Genomic DNA, 21,227 nt, shown 5'->3' with positions numbered 1-21,227 from the left:
TATTTTACCGGTCCAGTCGGACACCGGACGGTCTCGGTCCGGACTTTCCAATAAATTTACTTAATTCAGAACTTTATTTTTATTACCACAAACAAAATTACTTACAGATGAAGATGTTTAGCCAAGAAATCAAAAGTAAATATAAAAAAGAAAAAACACAGTGGATCATCATTTGACAAGATATAATTAAGCCATGCACTAATGTTTGGTCTTCCAGAGGACTATATGACTATAGTCAACGATCATCATATATTCATATGTCTATAAAATTCAACGGTCACATTCTAAAAATGAGGACAGTTTAGTCGGTCAACCTATTCGGTCACTCGTACCGGTCGGTCAGCGGTCGGTCCTTCGACATAGAATTTTGACCGTGACCGTCCGCCAATTCTTTCGGGCCGGTCGGACACTGACCGTTATGACCATCGGGTGTCCATGGACACTTTTTATCTCGGTCGGATAGCGGTCTTCCGGATCTTTTTCCCACCCCTACTTGCGAGTGGAAGTATTTTGTATTCTTGTCTCCCACCGAAATAAAATTGTTACGAGATTTTTCTTTCCACTGATTTTCCTATTGTCCGTATAGTTCTTCGAGCTGCTTGTGGAGTTGTGTTCTTTCTTCTTTATTACTAGTCTTTTGGATAGTCTTGATGATGTTATCTATGTTCTTCTCTATGATACCAAATACCTTCTTATTCCAATTTGTAAGTTGTTTGCTAAGGGTCCTAAGTTTAGGTTGGATGTTAGTGTTACTGGTCCAGTTTGCCGCGATGAATTCATGGCAATTTGGGTGCGACATCCAAGTTCTGATGAATTTGAAAGGTTTCGGTTTATTATGCTGCTGATTGTTATCAGAGAGGAGAATAGGTAGGTGATCTGAACCTACCGAATCCAGATGTGTGATTCCTGAGAATTGGATCATCTGAAGCCAAGTGGTGTTGGATAAGGCTCTATCCAATCTCTCTTGAATGCTTATTTCTCCAAGTAAAAGGGTTACCCAGAAAACCCATGTCTAGCAGTTCTAGCTGGCTAATGATGGTAAGGATTTTTGGAAGATAAGAGGTATTAGAATGTGAACCACCGATTTTTTCTTGATTTTCAAGGATGCTGTTGAGATCTCCTATGACTATCCAAGGCGCTTTGTCCTCCACTTTTAGCTTGTATAAGCTTTTCCAAGGCTTCATCTTGTTTTTCTAATATGGGCAGCCAGAGAAACCCGAGATATAATAATTACTATTGTTCTGGGGGTTAGCTACCTCCACATGAATGATGTGGTTATCCGAGAACATTGAAATGGTGTTTTCAGTATAACACTAAACCACCCGATTTGCTGATAGGTTCAACAAAGTGATTGTTATAGTATTTGCTAATTTTTATTTGTTTTTGGATGTTATAAGATTTATTTTTTGTCTCGGAAAGAAAGATGAAGTCCGGATTGTGTTTCGTTATCATTGTCATCAAGTGCTTTTTAGTGATATAGGAGGATGTGCCTCTAACGTTCCAGCTAAGTATGATTGGGCTTTTGCTAGGGTTTGTTTTCATTTTGATAGGGGCACTCCCCTAGCTAGGCCCGCAAGAAGATCGGTCTATCTAGAGTTTATCTTGATGGGTAAGTCTAGAAGCACCTCTTTTAATAGAGAGGGAAGTCTGAAGACCACTGTAGCTTAGGCTCAAACAGATTATGCTACTATTAGGGCACTCACCTCAAAGGAGACTAACAGTATATAAGCAAACTCTCAATCTGTAACATAAGCTAAGAGACATTATATGTCTTCTACCTACACCTAGAAATAAGATGACCAGTACCAGAGATGAAACTCAACCAAAAGTCTAAGCCATCTGCTTCTTGATTAATTTGACTAATACCGCGTTATAATCTAGCAAGCATATATATCAAGATATGAAATGTATAAACAGTGAGTTAACTAAGTATTAAAAACCAGCAAAGTATAGCATCCAAAAGTAACTATCTTATATTAGTTACTAATCAAGTCTCTTAAAGACCACAAAATATAGACTGTCACCAGTCTCTGAAAGTTCTAGCAAAAGATAAACAGTTAATGTTGGGGTCCCTCCTTATAATAAAAGGACTCCTAGTTGGAATAGGATTTCCCTTATTCCTTGTTTGGGGAAAAAATAGAAACTTCTATTTTTCAAGCCTAAAAAGGAATTCCTATTTCTATTGGTAAACCTCCCTATTTACCATTATAAAAGGGAATGAAAGGGAAGAGATTATTCACAACAACTTCCAGAACAAAGAGAAGTCAGAGAAAGAGAGATTTCTGAAGTGGTTCTTTCAAGAGAGATTGAAAGAGGAGAATATTAGTCTGGAGAAAAGAAGATTATTAATCTTGTGAAGCAATTAAGTTTGTGGTTATCTTCTTCGGCCTTTAGTTATCTAGGATTTGTTCAAATCCTAAGGAGTAAGAGATTTCTATTTCTTTGTTTCTTTGTTCAGTTTATCCACCATAGTTTTGATGAAGAGTTGTTATTCAAGATTGTTTCTACACATCTTGAAGAATTGGTTAATCCTCTATTTGTTTAGGGAAGAATTGTTATCCAAGAGTGTTTCTACACATCTTGAACAATTGGTTTATCCACCATAGGTTTGGTGAAGAATTGTGTAACCCATTATTTAATTATAGTGGAAGATTTCTGGACTAGGTCCCGTGGTTTTTACCTTCTATCTTGGAGGGTTTTTTGTCACGTTAAATAATCTTGGTGTCTCTACTTTTACTTTCGCATTGCTTATCTTCATATTCCTGAACAAGTTAATTAGGTTATTTTTCTTATCAGTTAATACAAACTTCAAACCTTGAACTTCTTAATCATAATAAACTAAACTAAGTAGTAGTAGCATGAACTAGACACCAAGGTACTTCTTCTGTAATGAGACAATCAACCAAGCAAGACTATTCTTTGTCCCCTTCTTCCCTGACCTTTGAGGATTGGTCATGAGACTCCAGCAGCGAGTCTGCAAATTTGTGCTTGCACTTCTCCTCCTGGCTATCGATTTGATTACCTTATTTTCTATTTCAAATGTGTTTGAAGATGCCTTTAATAGATTATATTTCTAGGTCTGTGCTGATTCATATTTTCTTCTATTTATTTTGTTTCACATCTTTTCTTATTTTTATTTCTATAACTTCGGTGTTTATTGCAATCTACTCTTATTGTATTGCAAAATAAAAATCAATTGTTGAGGTTTTTATTTGTTTATTTGGTCGAATATATATTTAGTTATCTTTCGGTTCACATTTTTGCAGGTTGATTCATATATGAACATTTTTATTTTCCATTGTTGGTTGTGAGGTATGTATTTCATATTGTATAAATACTTGAATATAACCCAGGTTGGTGCCAAACAACCAAAACTACATTCTGGTTGCCTGCCCACTTTAGAAGACCTTTTTTTTTATGAACAACTTTAGAATACCTAGACATAAACATATATTTAGCAATTGTATTGACATTTTTGCCATTTTTAAAATGCTTTCGAGCTAATTTCCAAAAGTCCGTCTTAGATATTTGTTTTTTTTTATATTGTTTTTCAAACTTTTTTAATTTAAAGGTCGTGAATTAATTGACTTGTTTATACCCTTGGATAAAATATTTTATTTGAATGTCAATGAGTTCCTCTTTCTTTTTCTTTTTCCAAAGGGGAATTTAGGGATACTTTCTTTTCAACTAGATATTAGTGCAACTTTCTTTTTTGCACTTAATAGTACAAAAGAGTCCTTATTTTTATTTTTATTATTTATTTATTTTTTTGTTTGATCTCTCATACTTCTTCGATGTTATACTTGATCAACGAATCTTCATTTCTCATGCCTATTTTTTTTTCTCTCTTATCCATCTTCTTTCTATTTTACCACCAACATTTATCGAAAATTTAAGTAAAATAAATCACAACCATTCGAAATAAAAGTCGTAAAATTCTAAGATTTTTTTTTTTTACTTTTCAATGGTTCTTTGTTTTACTTTAAAATTGATGTTTTCAAGTGCAACCAATTTGAAGAAGACCTCTTGATATTTGTTGTTCTTTCTATTCATTATAATTCATGTACATTCAAGGGACACAAATAAAACTGAAATTGTGAATTGAACGAAAAATTAAAATGTTAGAAAATAATTTATTAATTGAGCTTACAAATAAGATAGGAAAATACATGGCAAAATCGAAGTTAGAGTGTTATGTCATTCGTGAACTTACAGATTCAATTAAAAAATTAATGAGAAAACCGAAGTTAGAGCGTTATGTCTATTGTAGTGATATGAGAGGGGATTAAATAAAATATAATAAGTTTACGGATATTTTTGTAATTTTAAATTCATAAAATCGAGTTTTACTAATATCCAATAAGAAAATGAGGTATCACTACTAATTGGACATTAGTGGTAAGGGGGCATTGCTAAATTCCCCTTTTCCAGATAAGTTAAGTATTCAACCGGAAATAAATAAATGCGCACAAAAAATTAGAAATAAACCATAAAAATGTGATGCAGGGAGATTTTCGAAAAATAAACCAAGATAATTAGATATCTAAGGATCTTGATTTATTTTCCGAAAATCTCCCTGTATCAAGAAAGGAAGTTTGATGTATCATTATGTCAATGTTGGTTTTGCTAATTTCACATGTTTACCCATTGTTCTATCGAGACAGATGTAGAGTCAATTTAACTCATAGAGAGACAATCTTGTATCGGCATATCATAATAATTCAGCAACACCATACGAAAGGTTAGTAAGAACAGAGAACATTCCCAGATCGCGTTAAATTCTTTCCAGGCAACCATTTGGTCATAAGACATTTAATTTGATAAAGAGAGTATTTCGCAACTCCTATTAACCTTCATATGGTATTGCCGAGTTATTGGAATAGGAAAGTCGTCAAATACAATTTTGATAACATAAAGAACCAAATGGAAAAGAAAGAATCACTGTTTATCTTATGCTCTTCTAAAAGCTCCTACTATTTATATATATATATAGTAAGGGGAAAAATAAATTTTAGCAAAAGAGCATGTTATACCTACATCTCAACAGAAATTTTCATAAAAACAATGTGAAACAACCAAATCAAAACCTAACTGATAACTCAGTTAACCCATTAAAAAACGCATGCCTTAAGTACCTAACTAAACCTTTCATAAAAAAAAAAGTACCTAACTAAACAACACCATACCATCTGTAAAGTTTCTCATCTTGACAAAAAAAAAAAAATCTGTAAAGTTTCTCTAATGTCACACTATTCCAACTTTTAAAGGTAGTGCCTTAAAAAATCACCCAATAAGGTATAGATCAGGTTGTGGCCCATTTCACGTATTTTTGTGTTATATTGAAATCTCAAGATCCACGAGTTACAAGATTGGGGGGTTATCAGATCTTATTGATGCATCAATGTTCGTCATCAATTTTCAGAAAAAAAAGTGAAAAGATTTTTAAAATGTGTTTTGATTATTAAGGAGGAACTTTGTGAATCCAATTATGATAAAATTGAATGAATAAGAAAATTCTATTCCATGCTTTCAATTATAATATGATTACACAATATTCAAAAGATGTCTTTATAACAAAAACCTTAATTTTAAAGAGAATGATAGGTATTTGAGCTATATGTTAAAATTTACGGTTATATAATAGTCGAAGATATAAATTTAAGTACTGACATGATAATTTAACATGGTTTGGTCAAATAATCATGACCTACATCCACAGAGAACAATTTCTTTATTAATAATCCCCACATATAATTGTGGGTTAATCGGTTACATTGGTGAAACATAACTCGATAATCTTAACTCCTACAACTCTCTCCTATTTATAGCGACATTAAGGTTTAGGGTTTCCTATTTCTCCTAACTAAACTAGAAAACAATATAAAATCTATCTAATAATAATATTAGATATATTACAATAGATATTTTAAATATATGAAACTAATATTGTAATTTTTTGAATTGTTCAGCGTGTGCCTCGAAGCCTTGACTTCTAGGTGGAAGATTATAACTCTTACCACTCCAATCAAGGGTTGTTGGCAAAATATCATCCCTGGTTGGGAAACTAATATTTTAGATCTTCACATATCTTCAAATATTTTGGAATGGTCTTGACGTTGGATCTCTTCACCGTGATCCGTCTTTTATATCACGTGTTCACACACGTATCTCAATACCCTCCCGCAAATCCGACTTGGAGAAAAGAGAGTGAAATAGTCACATCCAAAAAATTGCGACTTACTTGAATCAGCTATGTTGGACAGAATAACTACGACTGCAAGCGGTGGGGAAAGGTGTTTCTCAGCTTCATGAATAACTAGCTTGGACTAGGCATGCTTGGTTGACGGGAAATAAAGGACTAAAGGAGTAAAGCGTACGTCGTGGCAAAAATTTCATGTTGGCTGAATTTGGATGAAGCTTTTGGTTCGCTTTAAGTATCTTGACCAATAAACACGTTGCTGCACAACGCCTCCAATAAGAACACTACAATCATCCGATAAGAACACCACCACCATTAATGTGCCAAGTTTGAAATCCAATAGCACCATTCATTTTCTCATAATTTCAAGAAGGTTGTGGAACAATAGATAATCACCACGGATAAAAATGGTGCTGGAATTTGATAGTCACAAGAATAACTTGAGAATTGAAAAAAATTCGTCAAAGTAATTGTACGATTATTACATCAACGAACAATAAAAATGTCAGAAATTCTGCGGAAGCTTGAATCAAGGTTGATTAACTTCGATAAAAAAAATTCGATGAAACAGGATTGGTAAACCCACTCATAATACCATGTTAAATTCACGATTATATAATAGTCGAAGATATAAATTTAAATAGTGACACGATAATTTAACGTGGTTCGGTCGGATAATCATGACCTACTTCCGCGGAGAACAATTTCTCTATTAACAACCACCACATACAATTTTTTTTACACCGAGGGAAAATTATAAAGATACGATGAAGAAACTGAAGGTAGGAATGGTTCATCTCCGTTATTGCGAATACAGTATTCCTTGAGAAAATTAGGGTTTTCACTATGCCGCAATTTCCAACATTCATCACTTAGTTCAAATATATTATAACAACATCCCTTGGACACATATATGTGATGAGGCATCTTCATATTAACTACCATAAAAGATGTCAGTATCTCGTTTCCACAATAACTATTTCTTCTGCTATAATTTTCTCCAAGCAACTTAGACCAGCACTTTTCTCTCTCTCAAGAATTTTTTGCTACGATAATAACGATCACGATTTTCATGGATTAATGTCCAGTTTCTATTTACTTTCACATCCTGTTTGTTGGCTTTCTGCCATCTTTTACCTCTTCAAAGACTTCGATCAACCCATTCGAGTTCAACTTCACTAATAAAACAATTTCTACAATTATCGTTAATTGGGTAATTAAGCCCTTCAACAACAATTACCATCATGATTAATACAACCACTAATATAATTTTAACATTCATCTTCTTTGATCTTTAATTTCTTCTGTTGTTTGTGTTTGTGTTTGGGTTAAGTAATTAAACTAGAGTTCTATGTATTTATAATAACTAATACTCCCCTTAAAATATGTGATTTGATTGCTAACTACTTTGTTAATTGAGTTATGGCCAAATATAGATTCAATTTTGACCGTTAATTTGGTTTATTGAACGGTCAAGATGTGAATTTGTTTATATCTGAGATTTTAGTCCAATGTGGATTTCTTTCACGCATGGACTTTAATTTGGGACTCTAATTTTGATTTTAGTCCAATGTGGATTTTAGTCCAATGTGGATTTTAGTCCAATGTGGATTTATATCTGAGTTATGCAAGTCCCAATTTTGATTCATAGGTACACACATAAAGGACTTAATACTGATTTTATGAGCACTGTCCTACCTGCCTGTGATACCAATTTTTGTTTCCATCCTGCTAGAGTTTTCTTGAATTTATCCTGTAGCCAATCAAAACTCTTTATTCTATTACCTGGTTTTAGGATTAGAGCTCCAAGATACTTTGCTTGGTCTGTCATAATGGGTGCCTTTAATGTATTGACAAACTGTTGTTTAATATCAGGGGTGACTCCAGAGCTAAAATAGATGGATGATTTATCATAATTCACTGCTTGACCTGAAAAACTTGAATATATTTCCATAAATTCTATTATAGCAATGAGGTTAGTAGATGTTGCCTTACCAAATATAATTAAATCATCTGCAAACAAAAGGTGTGAGATTGATGGACTGGAAGAATTGATCTTATATCCTGTGAACAAACAATGTGACTCATAATAATAGATAAGCAGGGAGAGGGCCTGAGATGTTAGTATAAAAAGGTAAGGGGACAATGGGCATCCTTGTCGAAGTCCCCTAGTGCCCCTAAAACTTCCATATAATCTGCCATTGAGTTGAATACTAAATATGGGAGTAGTGATACATTGTAATATGAGATTCAGGAAAGGGCCTGACAGACCCATGGCCTTGAGCACCAATTCCAAAAATTCCCAACTCACTCGATCATACGCTTTGGCCATATCCATTTTTAGACAAAACCCACCATTTTGTGCTCGAGATCCCTTCATTGTGTGTAAAACCTCCTGGGTGATCACTATGTTATCTAAGATTTGTCTATTGGGGACAAATGCATTTTGTGTCCACATGATATTATCTTCTAGGAATGGTTTTAATCTGTTAGCAATTATCTTCATGATGAATTTGTAAATGGAGGTGCAAAGTGAAATAGGTCTGAACTCTGAAGCGCAACTCGGAATCTTGACCTTAGGAATTAATGCTAATGTGGTTTTGTTGAGGGATGGGTCTATCTTACCTAAGTGAAATATGTTCTGAATATACCTTATGAGTTCGTTGCCTATAATGTCCCAGTTGACTTGAAAATACTCACATGGAAGTCCATCCGGCCCCGGGCTCTTGTTAGATTCCATCTTCATGACCACATCTTTAATTTCCTCTGCTGTTGGGATTCCTGAGATGGCGTTGATTTGTTCTGCCGGAATTACTTTATATGCACCCAAGATTTCCATTGGTGGTTGAAGTACCTGTTCAGCTGAAAACAAATTCTGAAAGAAATTAATTAGTTCATTTGCTATTTCATTCTCATTTGAAGTTGTATTGCCTGACTGAGTCTTTATTTGGTTGATCTTGTTCTTTTGTTTTCTGATGGACATTGATGTATGGAAAGCTCTTGTATTTCTGTCCCCATTTGCGGCCCATTTTAGTCTAGATCTCTGTTCACATTTTGTTCTTTCTACTTCTTCTAGATAGATTATCTCTTCTTGAATTTGGCTTTCAACTTCTAATGATAATGATGAAGGTGGTAGTCTTTGAATGGATAAGAGTCTGTTGCGAAGTGCCTTTAGTCTGTTCTTTATAATACCAAAGGATCGCTTACTCCAAATAGATAAAGATGATTTGACCGATTTTGCCTTATCATAGAATGTTCCTGTTGCCGATTCCCAATTTGATGTGAAAGTATCTTTGTAGTCATGGTGATGAGTCCAATATTTTTCGAATTTTTCAATTGTGGGTACTGTTTGACCTATCACTTTCAATTTTAAAAGGATCGGGGCATGATCGCTTGCATATCTCGGGAGGTGAAATACTCCTGAATTTGGAAAAGCTAACAACCAGTCTGATGATACCATGGCTCTATCGAGTCTCTCTTGGGTCAGATGATGACGATCTCTGTTATTAGACCACGTGAAAGCTGGTCCATTAAAACCCAAGTCGATGAGTCCACTTTGTTGGATGAAGGATTGGAAATGATTCATAAATGAATTTGGATGATTGCCCCCTCTCTTTTCTGATGCTTGACCGATTGCATTCATGTCTCCAATACAGCAATAAGGAATTGTAACTGAAGAGAGAATTGTCGAAAAGTTAGTCCAAAAAGAGAATCTGTCTTGAATATGAGGAGGACCATAAATAGCGAATAAATCCCAGTCCAAATTTAAATTATAGTCATGAATAGTGGCATGAATTAGATTAACATCAGAGGAATTAATAGTTAAATTGATATTATCCGTCCAAGCTAAATATAGGCCACCACTCCTACCTTGAGATAAAACTTGGCGGTAATTATTATATCCTAAATTATGTAAAAAGAGAAAATTACACGAGTACGAAAGTTTAGTTTCAGAAATAAATATAATATCCGGCCTAGTGGCCTTCAGGAACTGATAAAGAGCATTTCTTGTCGGGGTGTTCCCCATTCCCCGGCAATTCCACGCAAAAATGCTCATTCCTCCATCGGCTTTGAGGTAGCCGTAACCTGTTCTGCATTATTTCTTGTTGCATTCTGTCTGGCCAATCGTTTGTAAGGCCTCGTTGCTTCCATCTTCTCGTTGGAGGTAGTCTGATTTTGTACCTGTACTTCATGAAGATTATTAGTGTCCAAATCTAAAGAGGAAGAGGCCTGATTTGTAGGTCTGGTTCTTTTGGTCGAGGTGAGATGATCGAGGATGTCTCCAAAATTTTCATTTAGTGACATCCGGCGATTGTACTCAGATTCATCTATATTCTCTAAAGGACCAGGTCCTAAAATGCCATTAGAGAATGTGCTACTAGTGCTACCAAAAGATTCTAATTCTTTGTTGGTTCCACCTTTGGACATATTTACTTTGAATTTATCAGAATATTTTGGTATCATACTAGATGTTAGTTTGGCACGTTGGCTTTCTGAAAGATTCATCTTAAGGAGGTCTCCCATAAGGAGAATGATAGGACAAAAAGTAAATGTGTGTCCAATTCGACCACAAGAATTGCAAAAACGAGGCAATCTTTCAAACCGTAATTCAACTGATATTAATTGGTAGTTCGAAATAGAGAGATTAATCCTGTTTGGCAATGGCTCGGCAATTGGTATTTCCACTCTGACCCTCCCGAATACTGTCCATTTAGAAACGTCATCCGGTGTTGTCGGTTGATATCGTCCCATCGTTGAAGCTAGTCTGTTGACGTTCGTGCTGTTGAGGTGTTTCATCGGGATTCCGTGCATTTGAACCCAAAACCACACTTTGTCAAATGAATGATTAATTGGTGCGATTTGAGAATTACATTCCTGTAACACTATAAGTTCGTCCATAATCACCCAAGGTGAACGGGCGATGGCCAATTCCAATTCAGTTCCTGTGGCGAAACGGATTAAGAAATGATTGTCTTTGATTTCTGTAATCGTGAATTTGTTTGGCCCGTAAAGGACCCTTGAGAGCCTGATCATGGCCTGGTTAGTGTCTATTCTCTTGTCACTACAGAATTTGAGGACTCCATGTTTGATGACCGACTGTTCAAGGCTGAGGGATTCAAATCCCTCGACTGTTTGAACCGATGGTTCATCAGTCGAAAGTTCTTCAAGTTGTTGCAAGAGGTCTGAATTAGTTGCGTCCATGATGAATCGAATGAGAAAAGAAGAAGATAGGAGATCAAAATAATGAAAAGAGACTTAATCTCAACCAAATTAAATCAGAAAAGAAGGGGAAGAAAGATAGACAGATGTGACTGTTCGTCGGTAACTGAAAGTAACCGACCGAAACTGCCCAAAACCAACTTAGCAGAAGTAAATCGCCACCAGTATTGGTGGTGCCGGAAATGAATTGTAACTGTCTCCGCTACAGAGGTCTTTAAAAGAGGTCAATGAATCTCTTATAGCCAAAATGGCTTGGAGATTTCTTACTAACAAACAGGCAATATGGGTTAAATTACTTAGAGCTAAATATCTCCAGAAGGAAGATTATTGGAGTGTAGAAATGAATTCACCTGCATCACCATTTTGGAAATCACTACTCCAAGTTCGAACTACTCTACAACACAATACCATATGGATGATTGGAGATGGGTCGGATACAAGAATATTGGAGGATAGATGGATCCCTGAAATGAGAGATCATATTCCAACATTAATTCAGCAATTACCACAGAACATAACATGGGTTGCAGACTTGATAGATTCAAACTCAAAAACATGGAAAATTCATCTACTCCAACAATTTTTCACCACAGAATCAATCATTGCAATAACCAACATAACAATCTCAATAACAGGTGAAAGGGACAGACTAATTTGGAAGAATACAGAGCAAGGGCGATTCACAACTAAATCATATTATTCAACCATCAAAATTAACCCAACATTACCAATGGAAATAGGTGATTTCCCTTGGTCGAAATTTTGGAAAAAGAAAGAGATGGATCCGAAAGTCCAACTGTTTATATGGAGGTTAATCCATAATGGGATTGCAACAATATCAAATATGAATCATAGACCCCAACAGACAAACCAAAATTGCAAGATGTGTTCCGAGGATGCGATTGAATCACATACCCACCTATTTGGGACATGCAAGACATTCAAAACTTTTATTATTTTCTTGCAGGATGTCGATTTCCAGAATCTAACAGAGGATCCGATACAAAATCTAAAAGACATTCTTAACAAAGGGAAGGAAGTGAATGAGTTTTGGTACAAATATACTTATCTGTTGTGGCATTGGTGGAAAGCCAGGAACGAGAAGCACTTTCAAAACCAAGATTTTGATTTGAATCGAACTTGGCATAAAATCTCTCTTGATCTCAAAAGATTTCCTTCTTTATCTGTTTTCCCTTCTTTTTCGAACATTTTACAGGACAAAGCATGGAATCCACCACCACAAGGACGAATCAAGATCAATGTCGATGGAGCATTCAGGAGGGATAAAGCAGCAGCAGCAGCAATTGCAAAAGATTGGAGAGGGGAGACGATAGATTCAGAAGTGCATAACTTCCCACCAATTTCATCTCTCCACAGTGAACTAAGGGGAATGGAGCTAGGTTTCCAAGTAGCTGAGAGATTAGGGCTTAATAGTTTCGAGATGGAGACGGACTCTTTAGTCCTGGTAAACCTAATAACGGATGGACGAGATGCATCCCCGTGGAGATTGATAAACGATCTGGACCGTCTACGTGGCTATCTAACGGGTAGAGATGTGGTAATCAGGCACTGTCCGAGAGAAGCCAACTTAGCCCCACATGAACTGGCGAAATCTCTTATGAATCCATAACTTTGTCTGTATGTTCTGTTTGACCCTTTTTGGGACTTATAAGCTTGTACTCATTGTATCCTTTGGATATTATCTATGAAATTAGCTTTTCCGTCAAAAAAAAAAATTTTGATTCATAGGGACTCTAATTACAGTTTAATTTGGTTTACCTTGTTTAAGCTCAAATTAGTGCCCATAAACTTCCAAAGATTCTAGTTAGGCTAAGCTCAAAAATGACAAATACTAAGCCTTTTTTATACTTTTAAAGCACTATATACTGGCAAAATATATGATTTTGAACTCATCTTGCTATTAATAAGATAGGTCACATTTTTTGTGATTAGTAGTTAACAGGTAGGACATGTAATATTTGTGGATATCACACTACCATATATTGTCTAGAAGCCCTTCTCAAAATTTAAAATACAGTCCTTCGTAGAAATAAAGTTACCTATTTAAAAAATAATAATCCTTTCCTTCTTAGAAATAAAATAACTAATTTACGAAAAAAAGAAACAAAATAAATTTGAAGGGTTAAAAAAAGAAATTAAAATCTCTCTCTCTCAATAAAATAATAACTAATTTAAGAGAAAATAAACAAAAAAATAATACAAAAAATAATAATAACTAATAAAAATCTTTCTCTCTCAATAAAATATAACAATAAATTTCGTAACATTTGATTGATACAAGTGTCTGTGCCCGAGGACACAAGATATACAAGTTTCCTTCCATAAGTTATTATATTATAATAAGATATTATATTTATAATAAAGGACAAACATATCATTTATTATTTATAATAAGACTAGGTTATAGCCCGTGCTTCCGGCACGGATCTTTTGGATCACTTAACCTGTGAGTAAGCACGTTAGATACGAACAATTCCAAATATTTCATTCCAATGACAATCTACTATCAATTAGGTGAATAACAATCAACATATAAGTAAAAACTCGTACTTCCGGCACGACACCATTCGGTGAGCACGGTGAAAATGCAATGCCATCAATTTCTTGTTGTTCAATCCAATATATATGTGTGATGTAGAACGCAGCGGAAATAAAGAAGACGATAAAATAAACGAAGAACAATTAAAAGAAAGATTAAAATAACTCTAAAACTGATAAACTTTATTAAACTCAAGGGGATTTTCTCTTCAACATGAAATTAAAAGACAGACTGGACTTCCTTTTATAGGATAACATACTTTCCTAGATAGACTAGAACTAGACTTTCCTAAATAATTAAAAGACTGCAACTTCCTAAATAGATAGACTCAAATCTGGACCTTTCCAATTATTGGAAATACTAAAACAGTATAATTTCCTAAACCTAGATTCTTTATGAATCATACTAAATTTGGGACTTCCTAAACTAATCAATATGGCCGGTTGGCCTACGTGGCCGTTAGGTCCACGATAAAAGTGTCCACGCCGGGTGCCCCTGCATCAGCTTCCCCTTCTCCCACGAGGTTCGTCCCGAACCGTTTCGACGAAGAAAACAATTTGATGCTCCCGCATACGATGAGATATGCCATGGTGATCCATAATTCCCTTTTCAAACGACTGTTTCATTGAGTGTGAAAGACACCAATATGCAAGAAATCACCAACCTGACTCTCATATTGCAATGAGACTCTCCAAACTAACTTAAGTGAATTAACAACATTGATCTCGCCATCTTCCCACGGTAGACTCAACCACTTTATAAGTTTCAAGAACACGTGGAGGAATTTGAACAAGTGTGAAGTCAGAATAATTGTAGCTAATTCCCAAGAGTCCTCGTCAAGAGCTAAAGTAGAAGCATAACTAACTCCCAAAAAGTTATCGATATTGAAACACGTAGCGTCGATATGACACTCAAAAACGGTCTTCCCATGTTCATCTTCGTGAAGCTTATATACCGTAACTCGGTAATTACGTAGAAATTTAGTTACTTTCTGAACTAACATAGCCCCATAAATAATATTGTTGGCCGATGTAGTTATTTTTGTAGAAGGTATCGTAGCAAAAATACATATCTCAATGATCTTTCTGAGGTGTTCCGTTTCGACCTCCCTTCCTTCGTTATTTAATTTAATGGAGACAAATTCCTTCGTCTCTGACCTCAAACCCACACGCTCATCATTCATCATAACAGCTTCATCAGCGGCTTTACAAGCCACGACAGTGGCGTCAATGTCACCTGTATGTCCTACTATATCACTATTAGGTATGTTCACACGTACCTGGTCGAACTTGCCACTGAGAATGGCATCTCTTGCCTTCTCACCAATTTCCAAGGCCTTCATTTTTGGTTGGACATTGAATGTAATACCACTGTCACTTGGAATTTCTACATATTCTTCTAGAGCTTCATTGAAATATCCGGCACGGTTTCCATTCCAGAAGAAGGTAACTTGTCCAAACTTCACAGTCTCACTGCAGGCGAAGGTACGGACGCCATTGTGGACCAAGTATTCACCCGATGTTCTGTCAATCTCTGGAGGTGAGACAAGGTAATGGTTTGGAAGCTTCAACTCACCATCATACTGGAGCATTCCAGCGTACCGGATCTTTGGGAATCGAACACGGTCAAAATTATTGAAATCTTCGTATTCAAGTGCCTTAGCAAGCATAGTCATTCGGTCTGCTCGGAAATTGAATGTCACTACAACATCACCATCCACTACTGGACCGACTGCCTTCCCACTTTCATCAACTATAACAAATGGAGGTAGGTATTGGTCATTGGCCTTAGGTTCTTGCCTCAGCTTCTTGACAACTTCAACTGCATTCTGAAACTTGTATGGTGCTTCACCAAGAACTTGAGCATCCCATCCTCGTTTTACCACACCCCAGTCATTCTCATATTGATCCATTGTTACATACATGCGACCCCCACCAGATGCAATTTGTGCATCAACGCCATTAGCCCGCAGGTTTGCAAGGTCATTCTTAAGAGTTTCTACAAACCCTACACTTGAACCATCCAAAACATCACGTCCATCGGTGATAATATGGATACGGATTCTTTTGGCACCTCTTTCACTAGCACCTTGTACTAACAACTGCACTTGATCAAGCCGAGAGTGAACACCACCATCACTCAATAACCCAATAAGGTGAAGTGTAGTGTTAGCGAAACTCTCTTTGATGTAGTTAAAACCCTCTCCGTCATAGATTTTTCCTGAGGCTAGTGCTGAATCCACAAGCTTGGCACCTTGAGCAAAAATCCGACCAGCACCAAGTGCGTTATGACCGACTTCACTGTTACCCATGTCATCTTCAGTTGGGAGACCAACCGCCTTACCATGAGCTCTTACTAGCCTCCATTTCTCTGGTGCACCCGTTTTAAGGGAATCCATGGTGGGTGTTTGAGCAACATGTATGCAATTAGACTGATCAGGATGAGCTTCACCCCATCCATCCAAAACCACCAAAGCAATAGTCTTACCCTTTGGAAGCTTTGGGTGATCCGCCAATTTCAATGAAATATCAGAGCTACCCATCTCACTAAAAATCTTTTTCTGGTTGAGGAGGTTTGTAGAGGGAGAAAGTTGTTTAACAGTTTGATGACCATCTTCTAGGTTTTGTGTTGGAGCTAGGTTTTTGGTTGACGGTTGGAAGGAAGACAGCGGTGAGGTTGGGTCAGAGATGGTTATATGAGGAGGTGGTTGGGCTTTAGTATCCTCGAGTTCAACGTGTGGACCTTCTTCGGCTCGATAATCATCTTCTTTTTCTTCATGGTCTTCTTCTTCTTTAACTTCAACTTCTTCGTGAGCATCTTCTTCAACTTCTTCATACTCTTTTTTTTTTTTTTTTTCCTGAAGAAAAGATATAATCGGCGAGGAAGATGGTTGACGTATTATTGTTTTGACGTCGTTACCCATATGTAGTATCTTATCCAAATCTGACTTTAGCGATAAAACCGTTTCTGAAAAAGATGGTTGTGGTGGCGGTGGTGAGTAGTAAAGAAAAGATGATTGTGTTGGTGGTGGCGGTGCCGAAGATGGTAGAGGTGGCGAACACGGTTGTGAATAATAAGAGTACGGAGGTGGTGGTGGTGGTGGTGGTGTTGATGATGGTGTTGGAAAGTAATAAGATGGAGGTGATGGTATATAACACATTGGTGGTGGTGTTGACGGTTGGTATTGACAAGTAGACGGTTGTGGTGTATAATTAGAGTACGGAGGTGGTGGTGGTTGAGGTGGAGTGGTTGTTGTCAGATAATAAGCAGATGGATTTTCTCGTACAGTTTCTCCCGGATTCCAATGATAATCGTACGAATCTCTATTCTCATACAAACATGATGCGCATAAGCATCCATTCGTTATTCCTTGATGAGTATAATCTGATTGATTATAATCTGATTGAAGAACAGAATATGATTGATACTGATTTAACTCGTCTGGAAAAAAATTTCTAGAATCATTCACCCAAAACTTTGGTGGCTCTGAATACCACATGATGTAGAACGCAGCGGAAATAAAGAAGACGATAAAATAAACGAAGAACAATTAAAAGAAAGATTAAAATAACTCTAAAACTGATAAACTTTATTAAACTCAAGGGGATTTTCTCTTCAACATGAAATTAAAAGACAGACTGGACTTCCTTTTATAGGATAACATACTTTCCTAGATAGACTAGAACTAGACTTTCCTAAATAATTAAAAGACTGCAACTTCCTAAATAGATAGACTCAAATCTGGACCTTTCCAATTATTGGAAATACTAAAACAGTATAATTTCCTAAACCTAGATTCTTTATGAATCATACTAAATTTGGGACTTCCTAAACTAATGAATATGGCCGGTTGGCCTACGTGGCCGTTAGGTCCACGATAAAAGTGTCCACGCCGGGTGCCCCTGCATCAATGTGTGTGTGGAGTTTGATCCAATGTAATTTGCAATTAAACCGTTATTAAATAAAGTGAGACTTATAAATCCAAATTCCCATATAAATTTTTGTCTTTTCATCACAATTTCAAATGAAACGCATTTATACGACTGAAACATGGAGAATTGAATCATTAAATAAAGTGACGCTTAAAAATCCAAATTGCCATCACAATTTTTTGTATTTTCATCACAGTGAGCTTAAACATGGAAAATTGAGCAATCTAATTACTCATTTATATGGTACGGATGCTTAAAGCCAATGGTGGATCGTAGATATAATCTTGCGCATAGAACGAAATTGTTCCACGCTCAAGTAAAAGTGACTCGCTTCATCAAAAAAAAAAAAAAAAGTAAAAGTGACCCGTATTCAACAAAAAAAAAGAGTCAAAGTGACCCAGTCTTATGCCTTCGACACGACAAATCCCGTTGAACTCATAGTTTAGTTATCATGTGTGAAACTCTAGTGCATTAGTTGTTATTGGTATATTGCATTTGCGATGGATTTCCTATAAGTTTTCCCTCGGGTCTTGTTGTTTTTCCTTCAAAAGAAAATAGTTCATTTTCATGCTAATGCTGAAATTCTCATACTCCGTTTAGCTACTCTAAAACTGATCAATTAAAAGAGGTACGGACATTTACTTTCATTTAAGTTATATATTTACATATGTTGGAAAAATACGAGGAATCCCTAATATTATTTAATCTATGCGAAAGAATACCTCGGGTTAATGGAGTGTTAATTGGGACAAACTATTCATTCAAGATGTGATCCGGGCACCCTTATGCATTTTCCCCTTTTTAGCTTCATCCAAGCCTCTCAAACCAATCCATTCTTCTATATATATTGCTTGAGTAGGCAAAATAGGATCAAAGGCTCCATCAGGATACCAAGAAGTTTCCTTCAATGCCAGGACTATATCATGCTCAAACATAATAAGCACCAAATTCTGTAAGCTTGTAAACCTTTCCTTGTAAGTTAGGCTCCTCTCGTTCGGCAGTTCATTGTTAAGCTTTGGAAGAAACTTACATTCTTTCAAGTAGGCAGGAATATCTGTTGAAATTTTAAGATATCCACTGGGAGCCAAGTTAGCCTGAACGTAGTTGCTGTAAATCTCGAACTTAATTAGGTTGTCTGCAATCATACACATGATTCCGGATCCACCCAGTGGCACAGAAGCAGTACCAGCATGAGGACCTGCTAGTGATATGAAATTTCTAACCGGACTCCTCCATCACAAAGTTCAGTAGCAGCTCCTGCTATCAAGTTCCCCTGTGATAGCCCAACAATGTTATATCCATCACTTAGCTCTTTCATTTTCTTCACCTTATCACAAGCAATCGCTGTCTGTTTCTCAAAGGGCATAACCCAGGAATCCCATGCTCTGTTTCCGATTTCTGCGCAAACTCCTTAACAGCCAAACCAATTGTTCAAAAAGTTTTTTCCAAGTATATAATAGGAAAAAGAAAAATGTAGTTGCATTCTGATAACTATAAAAAGGTTAATAACTTCCCTTGATAAGAAAAATCGGATGACAGATTACTTTAAGCATAAACCATTTTAGTTTTGAAAGTCTAATTTATAAATATGAGTCGACTTCCGATATCAATATTAGGATTATGCAAGAATATTTATTTATGCTGACCTCATATTAATAGATCACATTAAACGAACTTGAAATCCTTCTAAGTAGTTTCCCATGAACATACACTCCAAGAAAACTGATTTTGTAATAAACTAACTTCTTCCTTCCCAAATTGGTTCAGCTAACCTCTAGCTTCCCAAACTCGTTCTTCTTGAACTTCGGTAAACTTGGACAAGCTTAGAGTGTCTGTACGTGATCTCCCAACATGAAACCATCAGAAACCAAAAACAAAAATAAGACCACAAATAATAAGTATTTTTAAGCAATCTATACTTGATGAAAGCAGTGGAAGTAATTACATATATTCTATTTCGTACAAAGAAAAAGCTTTTGTTGACAATGCAAAATACAATTCCTGATGATAAGTCTTGTTCAAATATGCTCAGAAACAATTGAAGAAGCGAGAATCTGGTTCCACTCTTTAGCTAGAAAAAATAGAGTTTAAGATCATCCTCCGAAACCTGTTCAAACTTCTAGTTAGCAACAGAAAGCATCTTGTTTGCAAGTTCCATAGTAAAATTCGTAAAAAAGTATGCCTCAATTTTAGGAAATAGACATTGTTCTAGTTTATGATGAGGAATAATGTGGGAATTTCCCTAAATTGCAATTTGGTAGACCGTAGACCTTATTCTAGTTTGATTCCTGAGAAGTAGACACATCTTTATCAAATTCAATGCATGGAGACTAAAATGCAGTACACAACAACGTTGAAAAACTAATACATAAGGACTCAATCCAACCAACACTAATGATGCAGACGAAAAATGTCATTTTACCTTCTCAAAACAATGACTGATGGATTTCCCTGGTTGAGATAGTTTAAGGAACTCTAAATTGATGAAAGATGAAGATTAAAATGCAATACACAACAATGTGGAAAAACTAAAGCACAGGGACTCAATCCAATCAATAGTAATGCAGCAGATGAAAAATATTACAAATAAGTTCTGGCAACGTGAAACTTACTCCTACTCTTTCACCTAATTACGTGTTGTCATATGTTCATAAGCTCCCCGGCTCAAACAAGTTTTGGCAAGCCGTCAGAAACACAACACTCAAGAAAGTAAGATGAAACATACGTTTACGTACTTGACAACGCCATTTCACAAAAAGGGCGACTTGACTGTTTGGTAATTTCTTCTTCCATTTTAAGAAACGTGTTCCTAAAAAACTTCCAAAAACCACCAAATGCGAAAAAATACCAATTCAATATGGTTGTTGTAATAGAATATACAATCCAATCTTCTCTACCTTTCATGGTTACTGCAAAATTATTTCAAAGAGATAGTGAATTGGAGATTTTTCTAATTCAAATTAGCTTGCACAAATTTAATTCGTCTATGAGATATGGTACTACATTATATTTTCTTATTCACATACGGTAGTAACATAATATCAAAAAAAAAATTTTTTTGGAAGACGACTACGGTCTACGTACGTCGTGATACTTGGCATTTGATACATTGTAGATGTGATAAGCTCGATAACTGCCCACTCAAACATTAACACCACCGGGCCTATAGCCCAACAAAGACAACGGCCTGAAGCCCAACAACCTTATTATACCTACATAATCCCAATTCAAATAACCAAAGATTCCACCTTCTCTGGGATTTGAACCTGGGACCTCCACGGATTTCTGGAGTTCATGTCAACACCTTGGAACCACT

The 21,227-nt window shown here is 36.0% G+C and overlaps 1 protein-coding gene and 2 pseudogenes across 1 annotated transcript; all 3 read right to left on the bottom strand.

Moving 5' to 3' along the window:
- Positions 1-10,044: 10,044 nt before the first annotated feature.
- On the bottom strand, positions 10,045-11,517 carry LOC147530896 (uncharacterized). Its single transcript, XM_086649614.1, has one exon. The coding sequence runs from the start codon at positions 11,399-11,401 to the stop codon at positions 10,253-10,255; it is 1,149 nt and encodes a 382-aa protein (XP_086505740.1). The 5' UTR covers positions 11,402-11,517; the 3' UTR covers positions 10,045-10,252.
- A 3,084-nt stretch (positions 11,518-14,601) lies between these two features.
- LOC147530894 (uncharacterized) lies at positions 14,602-19,394 on the bottom strand (annotated as a pseudogene).
- Positions 14,796-16,569, bottom strand: LOC147530895 (2,3-bisphosphoglycerate-independent phosphoglycerate mutase pseudogene; annotated as a pseudogene).
- Positions 19,395-21,227: the final 1,833 nt, after the last annotated feature.

This window comes from Eschscholzia californica, unplaced genomic scaffold (assembly GCF_041429995.1).
Source record: "Eschscholzia californica isolate CP2 unplaced genomic scaffold, dmEscCali1.0.p SCAF_6, whole genome shotgun sequence".
NCBI lineage: Eukaryota > Viridiplantae > Streptophyta > Magnoliopsida > Ranunculales > Papaveraceae > Eschscholzia > Eschscholzia californica.
Note: the sequence above shows the minus strand (reverse complement) of the source record. Positions and strands in the feature narration are given on the sequence as shown.

What these genes read in the sequence shown, in the direction of transcription:
- LOC147530896 (XM_086649614.1), bottom strand. Translation starts at nt 11,401, where the DNA reads ATGGACGCAACTAATTCAGACCTCTTGCAACAACTTGAAGAACTTTCG.